Consider the following 12,286-nt stretch of genomic DNA (forward strand, 5'->3'; position numbering starts at 1 on the left):
GTAAATGCTAAGTCTGGATTCGTAAGCTGCCGAATGACAGAGTTTATTTGAAGATTTCTTCCATGTCGAGAACAGAGGATTTGATTTAAACCAAACCTCCTACAGCAGAGCAGAGCTCCAGAGTGACTGGGGTCAAGGTTTAGTTTAAACCTGCACCAACAGATTTTTTTCGTCCATTTGTTTTCAGCAGAAACATTAACCGACAGTTTATTTCCACATCCGGCAGCTACAGGGCAACATGATCCTTGATCTGGATCTGCTGTCTGGACTGAGATCCACCTGATGAATCTAAGTCCAGTATTCTGTAATTCAGGTTCAGCTGATAATTCTCTGTAGGTTCATTACTACCAAAGAATCCTGAACATTAAACATATCATAAAAAGATCAGCTATGGGGCGATTTTACATGATCCACCGTAAAATATGTACAAGCATCTAAAAATTGAACTTAGCACAGCGCTTGAGCGAATGTACTTGGTAACTCTCCGCCACGGTCCACACTGATGCATCATGGAGGCTCAGTTTTAACTGAACCCCGTCATCCTGCCTGTGAAAGTGTCACACCGGCTCGTCGGTCTCCTCCTTCGAGGGGAAATGTCCTGTTTGGGCGTGACACCGAGGAACCTCTCGTCTGACCCAGAACTCCCCGTTGAGTCTTATATAACCATCCCGCTTCCAGGGCCGGACCAGCTCCCTGAGGTAAAGCCTCTTGGCTCGGCCTCTGGCAGCAGCCCCCTGCCGCAGGGCGGCCTGATCTCATTAGGAAGTTATTTTAGGTGTTTCCTTGACGCTCCCTTCAGGACCTAAGAGGGTTACAGAGTCCTGAGGTTTGCTCTCTGCCTTGCAGAGTCACTGCAGCCTGGATGTCGGCCGGCTCGAGCCTCCTGCCGCTGAAGCCTGCTGGCGTCGCCGCCGACGCCACGGATATTTAACCTTTTCTTCCTTCTCTGTCCCTGTAGAGGGTCCGAGGCAAGGACTGTGGACCCCTTTCACGGGCGCTCATTGTTCTCTTCAAACATCCGCCCACCGAGGATCAGAGAAGGCCTCCAGCTCCCGTCTGGCTTCTTTTTCTAAAACCCTCTCCTCCACTATTCGTCTTCTCAAAGAGACGGGAATCTCTTCTTCTTGAGGTTTTGTCGGACCGCACCTATGGGGAACCACGGCTCAAACCTGGACGATATCCTGGCGGAGGACATGCACCACTGGTACAACAAGTTCATGCGGGAGTCTCCGTCAGGCCTCATCACTCTGTTCGAGCTGAAGGCCATTCTGGGCCTGAAGGGCATGAACGAGAACGCCAACAGCTACGTGGACCAGGTCTTCTTAACCTTCGACATGGACGGGGTGCGTTTCACACCAACACACGCACACAAACACACACACACACACACACACAGAGGGTTTTCAAAATAAAGGTTGTGAATTAAATGTTTTTATCAGTTAAGACAGCTGCATTTTAAATCTGTCATTTTCGGTTTCATGTTAAACTCAGATTGGTTGACTGGTTTCACTGGACCAGAGCCAGGCTGAACCCCTCAGGTCCAAAACCACCAACCACTAACCTGGTCATTTTCTGTCTGATAGCAGATAGATGAATATTATTTACCATATTCAACTTCATTTAAAACCTCTTCAGCCCTGAAAAACCCTTTCACCGTCCCCTTGTATGAACCCATGTTGTTTGTCCAAACTGTGTTCAAACCCACAAAACTTAATTTATGGAGACCTGACAGAAAAACGATACCAAATCTGTCAGGCTGAATGATGGGACAATGAGTCTAAAATGATGCACAAACATATTAGAGCTTCAGCGAGGAGCTGGAAGAAGATGTAAGTAATGCTGTAATTCTTTCTAACTTTAACCCGCTAACAGAAAGCAGACTAATGCTGTGGCAGTCGTAACAAACTCAGGCTGCGCAGCCAAAATCTTAATCCCAGAAAAGGTATTTTAAGATCCAGGAGAGATCCAAAATCTGTCGGGGTAACATCTGGGAAGATGTTCCGTGTATAGAGTCTTGACTTGATTTCACTAAGTGTCAAATCATAAAGTTTCTATGTAGAGCTGGAACCATCTGATACAGTCAGACAGTGTGGAAGTAGATGATTTTTCCAACGTTAAAGGGAAAAACCGGATGTTAAGGGGTTAAGGTTCCTGCAGACGTCCAGGTGAAGTTCACAGTTCCAGAGGTTCACAGAGCTTTGGATGTTTCTGGTAGAGGAACCGTGGACGCGTTAAGAAGTGGATGCCGTGTTCTAATCTAAGTTTCTCTGCGAGGGCAAATGCTGAAAAGGTCGCCGGGTTTCTTTGGGGCTGCACGCACGCATCAGTGGCACAGAAATAATCTACTGATGCAGCTCTTTGGGATTTTTTTCGAGGTTTTACTGGACCTGATGGATCAGATTCTGATAGAGCGTCATCTTGTAGCATTTGTAAAGCTCAGAAAAATGAGTATAAATAGTGAATTTCAAACTGAAATCCATCATATTCATGAAGCTCCCCAAAACCGGAGATACAAGGTTGTCACCTGACTGGGCCCAAACTCGAGTCCCGTGTTTATTTATTTTACAGTTGTAGTAGAAGAAACATGGAGATCATTTATTTGAGTAAAAGTAGCAAACATTTTACTGAATCTTTTACTTAAGTACACAAGTAATCTCAGCAACAATGTACTTTAAGTATCAAAAGTACAAGTAGGTACCAGTTACCTTCAGTGGTGAAAGAAGTATGTAAAAGTACCAATACGGTATAAATACTGCAGTAAGAGTAAAAGTACACAAGTATTCACAGATTCATGTAGTTAAAGTTACATTGCCTGACAAATGTTTATCACTGCAGCAGTATTTTTGTTAACACTTTACTTGTTTAAGTTTCCCAGCTTAACATTTATAATCGCTACACAAGCGTTTCATGACTGGTTTATAACCGACTATAGTGTCGTTTATATGCAGGTATAACGACATGTTTCACTGTTTATTAACGTTCGGTGTTTGTTCTACTTATTTTCTGTTATTCCATCCTGTGTTTTACCGTGTTGTGGTTCATCGTCTGTTCATCCAGCAGCCTCCACTGATGGAGGAGTTGGAGCAGAGAGACGCTGATAAACACCTAGATCTGATCACAGCTGCACCAGAGTCTGTCAGAAACCGGCTATTAATTGTTTATACACTGGTTATAAAAGCTAATTATGGGGTTAAAGTGTTGCCAACTGGTTTTCATCTTACAGCTACATTAGAGTCTGATGAATATGGGGACTTAGAGTAAAGTGTTGCCTATTTTTGGTTTCTTGTAAGTCTATGTTAGCTGGACACCTGTAATTGCATTAAACATGAAATAACCACTTGTTCTTCTATACGTTACCTAAAATGAAAAAGAATTCATTAAAAACCGATTCATCATTTTTATACATACAACATGCGGAGCCTCTACAGCTGCCATATGCCATAATTCAAGATATTGCATAGAGAAAAGATATTTTTACATTAAAAGGACCAGTGCGTAAGATTTAGTGGCATCTAGTGGATGACATTTCTGCCAATAGATCTCCCTGAATCCTGCACACTGGTCCGTTAAATGTAAGATCTCACTTTGTGGATGTGACTAACAAAACAATCAGCTAACAGAAAACTAAATCAGCAGCTATTTTGGTGTTTGATTAATTGCTTGTGTATTTTTTTTTTTTTTAATTAAACTGAAGACGCCAAAAACTTTTTAGCTTTTTAGCCTCTCAAATGTGAAAATGTGAAGCTTTTCTTTGTCATGTTGGTAAACTGAGTATCTTAAGGTTTTGCACATTTGCTTGGATAAAGCCAGGAGCTTGAATAGGCATTCTTAGGATGTGGGAAATTATAACAACAATAAAAATAAAAACAGTCGCTGGTTTCATCCCTAGATGGGACAATCAAACTGTTATGAAAAAGAAAATCCACTAACCAGCCTTTTCTGGAGCTTGTCACTGCATCGCATGGTTTTCATGCGTGGACGGAGTTTGCTCAGTTGCGATCAAGTGACCTAAGCACGAAACGTCAGGCGTGATAACACCTTTGATTGATGAAGACAGTGAGATGGGACTGAAAGCTTCAGTAAAATGAAGTAAGCAAACGATTTCCAGAACTTTCAGTGCCTTTGTTTTGAAGGTTAGATGTCATGTTTTGTCTTTGTCTCTATTATTTTATCTCGTGTTACTGTAGACAGTTTAGCTCACCTGTACCTGTTGAGACAGTAACATTCAGGATATTTATGGTGTTTTTTCTTTTTTATATTTTCGTTTTATCGTTTCACATTAAGTGAAACTTGAGTAACTTATAAAGTTGTGCTGCTGTGGTTCTGCTGCAGACATCTGAGTGGTGCTGCTGAGTGAACCGGGACTAAGATTGCTGAGCCACAACTTTCAGTGGCTCTCTGACTAATTGGCTTACAGCGTTTGCATGCCGAGCTTCTACCCTGCAATGTGTTGATGGTGAGCTAAGTGGATTCAGAGTGCGTGGTGATGAAATTCAGTGAGGATGTTCTGAGAGCTGGAAATCGCTGCTCTTAGTCAGGATGAAACCTGAACCTGATCCTGACAGCTTCAGCATGGGTTAATCTCCAACTTTTCTGTCTGTAGGACGGTTACATCGACTTTGTGGAGTACATTGCAGCCATCAGTCTATTGCTGAAAGGAGAAATCAACCAGAAACTAAAGTGGTACTTCAAACTGTTCGACCAGGACGGCAACGGAAAGATCGACAAAGATGAACTGGAGACCATCTTCTCTGTAATTCACGCACATCTCACAAACACTGACATCTACATGGATCAACACAAAACACAAACGACAACATTTTTAGGGTTAATTCTTGTTTAAAGGACAAAAAAAGTCAGAGGTTCTCCAACAAAATATTGGTTACTTCAACGTTTTTATCAACTCCTCTTTTCTCTCAACAGCTGGACAGTGAGAAGATCCTGATTAGAGAAATTTAACTGAGTAACTTAACTGTCTTTATTAACTGAGACTCGGAGGTCGCAGAGTGACCAAGCTCGCGTGTCTCGAGGTTGGTGTGGATCAAAGTGTATCTGTGAAAGGCTGAAATATCAACCGGACAAATCAGGCAAAAGCCCCAGGTTCACTCCACATCATCTGGGTCCACATAAGTTGAATGATCACAAATTAGTTCCAAATTTGCGCTACGTCGGGTCCTCTAGCCCCAGTCTTCTAGAGGGACTCTCAAAATCAAAATCTACTTTTGAGACTTTAATTGTTTTAGATATTGTGGTCGTTAGTTGTAAAGTGTTTTATCAGTTTTCTTGTGTGTATCCAGTAATTTAGACAGAAAACCTTGGGTAAGGTTGAGTTGATCCATCATAGGAGAACTGTCAGGCTGCAACCAGCAATTATTGTCATTATCAATACATTTGACTGTTTTTTTTTCTTTTGTTCAATAAAATGTCAGAAAATAGTGAAAAAGGCTCATTATTATTCCCTGAAGCCAAAGGCAACATACTGTAAACTGCTTTTGTGGTCTGACCAGCATTCAAAAGCACAGAGATGTTGGGGTTACTATAAAAAACTGAGAAAACTAGAAAATATTTACATTTGAGAAATTGGTACCAGTGACTTTTTGGCATTTTGCATTAAAAAATTATGTAAACAGTAAATCAATTATGAACGTCGTTGCCAATAAATTTTCTGTCGATCGACTAATTGATTGATTGGCTAATCATTTCAGCTCTCGAGTACAGGTTGGTCTCTGGGTATGTGGGGAAATAATGAAGCTGACATGTAAGGTGGGGGTCAACTGGAGCCCCAACAACAAATGTTTGCCCCAGGGCCCAACGGGAGTTTAACCTGGACATGTATCCGCTCTACAAGTGACCGGTGTCAAAAACGCTTGAAAAACGCAGCCAGTCTGGACTGTCCGTTAGGATACTATGTCCCCACATCTGACTGATCAACGTTATTCAATGGATTCAAATGGTCGACCACATAGTTGGAAAAATGTCTCTTAAGTGTAACGTCGGGTTTTGACTCATAAATGTGTGAGGAGCCACTGGTTTCAGAAGCATTTTCCTCATTTTGTGTTGGTATTTTTATTTTAAGGTTACTAGTCAGAGGCCTGAGTCGGAGCAGTAGCGTAATCAAAACACTTTGAATTTGGGACCAAAACACTCGGCCACACTATGCCACGGTTACTGAATTCATCCAAAGTTCAGTGCCATCCCTCTGGGGCTGCCCCCGAACCTGACCTACAAACTGATCTCCAGAAACCGCTCCTCTGAGTGAACTGACTCTGAACCAGCAGTGCTGGAGCTGCTGCTCTGACAGAAAACTGGGCTGGATTAGCTCTGAAATTAGACAAGCGTTAATCTGCTAAATGACCTCAGTCTATTAGCTGACAGGAAGCTGTTGGAAGTGGGACGAACGACTCCAACCCAGTTGGAGTTCCTCAGACTGACTTGACGTCTAGAGTCCAGCCTGCTGGGGTGCATTTAACCCTGCGCAGCCCAAACTGTGGAGGATCATACTCAGGATGATTGGGCCATAATTAATTGTTTAAAAAAAGGAAACTGAAAATTATATTTGATATTGACATGATGAACTGATTTTGTGAAACGGCAATTTGAAAAGTGAAATTTAAAATCCTGAAATGAAAAATAAAAAAGCTTAAATGAAAAAGCCTAAACTGAGAGGTGTTATTGAAAAGGAAAATTAAAACATAAAATAATAACACTATTTGCCATTTTCTCCATTTCCTCTTTTAAAATTTAAATTCTGGGCAAAATAATCCTCCATACCCAACGTTCGATCTTTGACCCATCTCATTAATCTTCATCAGATTCAGAGTTTTTAAATGTTGTCCTGATGCCAAGTAGAACCAAAGTTACTGATCGTCAGTACGCTGCCTTCGTCTCGCTCTCCTGTTTTTGTGATTTCTATCCGATGTGTGTCTCCCCCTGCAGGCCATCCAGGACATCACACGAAACCGAGAAATCGACCCCGAGGAGATCGTCTCGCTCATATTTGAGAGGATCGATGTGAAAGGGGAAGGTAAAAGAAAAAAGATGCTGTTTCATGACATAATGTGAACTGAGGCTGATATCAGCTGATGACATTAATTTTCAATTCCACTAATGCGTCTGCTACTTCTATTAACAGTGGGACTAGTGCAGTGCAGTGGGAGTACCAAAATTCAAACCACAAACCACAATCAAATTGGTTGACAGGTTTGTTGAAATGCTACCTGCATCATACATGTGGGCAAGCTAACAAGATAGATATTGTATATGGCTAACAAGCTAACAAACGAGAAACTTTCTTAGTCGTCCATCTTCAGCTGTGAGGTTTCATAATTAAGGGATGGAAAGTGACTGCGGAAATCAGTTCAGTCTTCAACTGTTAGGTAGGGCTACTGCCTGAACTTCACGCCCATAGTGTTGTCCAGTGTGTGTCTTTTTCTGGCATGCCCTCCCTTCAGTTTGACAAAATACACTGTCTACACTGTAATGTAAAGGATTTCACTGTTCAAGCACTTTTGCGTAGAAAACTGTCCAATAGATCCTGTAGAACCGGTTATTGAAAATATTGTCTTCAAATGTCCCTGATATAAAGGTTCCAATCTCCAAAACACAAACTTTGACTAAATTTAGTGCATTTTTTCAGCGACTTTAATGTCTTTTCTTTTACTGTTTTACTTTGATAAATACTTAGCTAAATTCTTAAGTTGCGATTGCGTTCTGAGCAGCATGATGACAAAGGACTGACCAGGGACTGCTAAAGACCGGGCGGGCTGCCTGCTTAGCCTGGTATTCTCTCATGTTTCTTGGCCAACATTCCACTTCTACCGTATCACGTGTTGCAGGCAATTAATGAGAGCTGAGCCTGACAAGCTAAGATGTCCTAAAAAGGCCACCGTACAAGATAAACCGTTTGGTTTAGATATAAAAAATAAAAAAATAAAAAGGTCTTTCCTCTGGTGCCAGGACAAAGTTTACATTTTGACCCAACTAGTGGTAAGAATCTGAGAAAAGAAAAGTTGTCTCCATTTTTTTTAATCAAACACTTGATCAGAGGAGTTCTCCTTTATATGTCTATAACTGACCTGTTATTTTATTGTTTGGTTTAATGTGGAGTGGCTTCAGAAAATATTCAGACCCCTTCACTTTTTACTTTGTGTTGTAGAGTTAATTGTAAATGGATGAAACTATGCTCAAGAACCCATAATGACAAAGTGAAAACGTGCTTTCAGAAATTTTTGCAAATTTATTAAAAATCAAAAACTGAAATCTCTCATTTACAAGAGTATTCAGTTAAAAACATTTCCAAAGCTCTGAGTGTTCCCAGGAGCATGTGGCCTCAATAACTGTGAAATGGAAGAAGTTCTTAACCACCAGGACTCTTCCTAGAGTTGGCCGTGCAGCCAGACTAATCAAGATGGGCCTTATTGATCAAGAACCCAGTCGGTCCTCTCACAGATCCTCAGACGTCCTCTGCAGAGATGGGACAACCTGCTGGAAGGACGACCACCTCGGCAGCACTGCATCAAACAGGCCTTTACGGTATGGGGTGGGGCTTCTCAGCAGCGGGGACAGGCAGAAGGGTCAGAACTGAGGCAAATACAGAGAGGTCCTTGGAGAAAACCTGCTCCAGAGTGCACGTGACCTTGAGTGGTCCAGCCAAAGACCAGACTGAAACCCAAAAAGGAACATCTGTTGAGAGACATGAAGATGGCAGTTCACGGACACTTCCCATCCAATCTGACAGAGCTTGAGAGGATCCTGCCAGGAAGAATAAGATAAACTGCCCAAATCCAGGGAAAAAGCTTCTAGAGACTCACCCAAGAAGACTGGAAACTGTAACCGCTGCCAAAGAGGCTTCGAGAAAGAGCTGAATTAAGAGTCTGAATACTTTAAATGAGAGATTTCCATTTTTCATTTTAATACATTTTCAAAACATTCTAAAAACATGATTTCACTTTGTCACTCTGGGTTATTCAGTGTAGATTGATGGAAAAACAAATGAAAATTTTACCCATTTAAAATTAAATTTAATACATCATAAAGTAATTTAAAAGTGAAGGGGACTGAAAATTTTGTGAAGCCACTGTATATACACAGGACTCCCTGAAAGCAGTATCGGTACTGAGTGGATTATCCTGGTGAAATAAAATTAAAATATAAAAAGATAACTCGCTTATAACTTCTGTCTTTTGACCTTTGACCCCTCAGGTGAGATGACCCTCGAGGAGTTCATCGAGGGAGCCAAAGATCACAATGACATCATGGAAATGCTGAAGAACCTGATGGACCTGACGCCGGTGTTAGTCATCATCGTGGAGGGCCGGAGGGGATGAGAGCACAGAGCAGGAGCTGCACCGGGACCACAAAGACCGACTGAAGCAGAAGTCCTCCCCGATCCCCCATCAAAAAACAAAAAACAAAACAAAAAAAAAGACAGACAAACCTCACCCCCTTTCAAAAACGAGAAAAGACTTGCTCTCCTCCCTTAAAGTCTTCTGCTGTCGTCTGGTCAGGGCGAAGGAGCAGGAAACAACAGGTGCTGAAAACATTAAACTTTCTGATGGACTGTGATTGGCCGTCCAGCCTGTGCGTGTCCAACTGCCCGTCCCCTCCTCGTCTCCAGGTATCAGGCTGGAAAAGGAACTAATATTTGACAAAGATATCCGAAGACTATGATGATCTTTGCGGGTTCCAAGAAAATCCACCGTCACTAATCTGTCTCTCCTCACAGATGTGCTTGTTTGTTCAAAGAACTTGATTTTGAATTCGAGTGGAGAACCTAGTTTTTAAAGATACCAGATACGTCCAGGGCTGGGTATCAAACTTAAGTACTTTTTGGTAGCGACTGAAAAGCATCCGGTATCAAAAACTGTCAAAAGTGTCCAAATTACCAAAAGTTGAAAATCAAATACTTTCTCAGATTTGAAACTCCTGTTTACTAATACCAGATTTCACTCAAGATGTTGCCAGTTTTAGACTGTATTTTATTTAAACAAAGTTTTTGTATGGCTGCTTATGTTTAGACGTTTGCCATTTGAGAATTTTTGTAAATGAAACAAACATTTAGTGGAAACACATGTCTATATTTCTCAAAGTGAGGTACTGAACAGAGCATACTGAGTGTGTGTCCTGGTCTTTGATCTGAAGCTGCTGATCCTCTTAATGCTGTAAAAGGTTCAGCAGCCTGAGCCGTAATGGAGCAGATTACAGACAGCTTCGCCACCAGACAGGTTTATATTTAGAGGACAGACTCAGCAGCCGCCTGCACGCTGGAGAAGGACAATATGAACCGGAGGCTCGAAAAACTACCTGCTTTAAACCAAAAACATATTCAAACAGTAGAATTACATTTAAAAAAAAACAAACAGAGAGTCATTAAATTCACTTTCTATTTCTGGCTTCCAGAGCTGTGCATTGAAGGGCAAGGGCAGGCCCGAGACCCACCCAGGCCAGGCCAGGCCAGGCCAGAGACCCACCCAGGCCAGGCCAGGCCATAGAGTCACCCAACTCAAACCAGGCCACCAGGAAAGCCCATGGGAGGTCTATTTAATATCTAACTAAAGAGAACTTTGAAGTATCTGATCGCATGGTTAGGTCAATATTTTTGATTAGGTTTGAAAATGACAAAAAGTCGACCCAACGTGAACCTCTTCAACATCTCATGAGCCCAGACCCGTTTAAAACCTGATTTTTTGATTTGGCATTTTCTGACTGAACAGTCTGTTCTGATTTTTTAAAGGAAACAGTTCAGCATTTAGTGAAAACCTCCTGTCTAGCGTCTTCTAACTCAACTGAGATGTTGAGGGTTAAGTTCAACATTGAGGTAAATCCTCTTCTTGTCTTAATAAAATCCACCTACCAGCACCTCTAAACCTCGTCAATGTACACATCATACCTCATTTTGTTTCATCCTTGCAAAACCAAAGTGTTTCTGGAGTCTCCGCCTGTTGCCTGGCATCTGCTCAAGCCAAGAAATAGTCTCGCACATAACCCCCCAGGTCAAAGTCTAGTCTATGGCTGGACTCGCCCTTTATCTGTTCGCTTCTCTCCTGCTCTCCTTGTTCACATATACAGTAATTTAATCCATCTGAATTCTCAATAAAGCTGTTGTCATTTACATGTTTGTCTGTTTCTGTTGTCAGACGACGGAACAAGGATGAAACAGTGACTGAAACGTGGCCCATTGAGACGACATGTTAACCAGCAGTCACTTCAGAGCCATTTCCAAACTGCTGCTCTGCTGCTGAAATCCTGGTTTTATAACCGTGACGTCGTCTGACAGAGTCACCAGACACATGACAACGGCTGAGCTGAGATTTCAGGTGTATTTACCTGTAAAATGATCATTCAGAGAGAAAGTTAGAAGCTCATTCACGTCTGTGTCGGCTGAGTCAATGGAATGAGACGCGTAGAGACGAGTGTCTGGTGAGGGAAAGACCGACCTCGCGCTCGCGGGTCAACACTGGCGACGCTCTTCTACGGAAAGTGGCTAAGGTTTGTCCGGGAAGCCGGTAGATTTGTCGCTTGGTGCTTTTGTGAAGAAAAGTTGCTCAAGGGTCTGAATAGTTGGCACTAAGTTGTCAATACTGGCCTTGAACGACCCCATTTTCAAACTCCAACACTCGGCTGGCTGACCAATGGCGTAACTTCGTGTTTATAGGGCTGGCTCCGCTGCTGAGGGAAACTAATTCATAATAGATTAAGATGACAAAACTGATTCTGGATCAGGTTACACTGTGAGAAATTTGATTCATTACTGTACAGAAATCAAACCTACAAGCTGTCATTCGCTTGGATTTATTTTGAGGGAGTTTGGGTTTTATCTAAGTCTCACCTTTGTAAATGTTTTTAACTGTCTCACAGCATAAGCAACAAGGACATTTTGAGGCATAACAACGTGTGAATATTGTTATTTTATTTTTATTTTGTCCTCTCTCAGTGTAGTTGCTGTTAGTTTTGTGTGACTGGTCTCTCATTTTGAAGTTAAAGGAATCTACTGGAAGGATTTGAGCGTTTTGAACCTTTTTACTTTTATACGATGATGAGTGCGATAAAATCGGGACGATGGAGGGGAATGTTTGAACATGTCTGCGGAGTAAAAACTGATCATGAACTCAGACTTGACAGTTAGACTTGAAGAAAAAGGCCATTTTCTCCTTAAAGCTGCTAACTGATAGTCGTACAGATCTGATCTGCAGTCTAGCAACAACGCTGACAGTTCTTATTGTGCAATAGATTTTTTACAGTGAAAGTGTGTCCTGTAAAACACTGTAAGTTCATTCTAACCAATCAT

General features: G+C 41.8%; 1 protein-coding gene across 1 annotated transcript; it reads left to right on the top strand.

The window, feature by feature from the left end:
* Nucleotides 1–1,148: 1,148 nt before the first annotated feature.
* Nucleotides 1,149–9,326, top strand: guca1d (guanylate cyclase activator 1d). Its single transcript, XM_040150979.1, has 4 exons — nt 1,149–1,343; nt 4,604–4,753; nt 6,937–7,024; nt 9,202–9,326. The coding sequence occupies exons 1-4, from the start codon at nt 1,149–1,151 to the stop codon at nt 9,324–9,326; spliced, it is 558 nt and encodes a 185-aa protein (XP_040006913.1).
* The last annotated feature ends 2,960 nt before the right edge of the window (nt 9,327–12,286 follow it).

Source organism: Xiphias gladius, chromosome 17 (assembly GCF_016859285.1).
Source record: "Xiphias gladius isolate SHS-SW01 ecotype Sanya breed wild chromosome 17, ASM1685928v1, whole genome shotgun sequence".
NCBI lineage: Eukaryota > Metazoa > Chordata > Actinopteri > Istiophoriformes > Xiphiidae > Xiphias > Xiphias gladius.

Bases quoted from the DNA above. Each gene is read 5' to 3' on its own strand.
- guca1d (XM_040150979.1), top strand. From the start codon at position 1,149: ATGGGGAACCACGGCTCAAACCTGGACGATATCCTGGCGGAGGACATG. The intron at 1,344-4,603 runs GTGCGTTTCACA...TTCTGTCTGTAG, and splicing joins TAACCTTCGACATGGACGGG to GACGGTTACATCGACTTTGT. The intron at 4,754-6,936 runs GTAATTCACGCA...CTCCCCCTGCAG, and splicing joins AACTGGAGACCATCTTCTCT to GCCATCCAGGACATCACACG.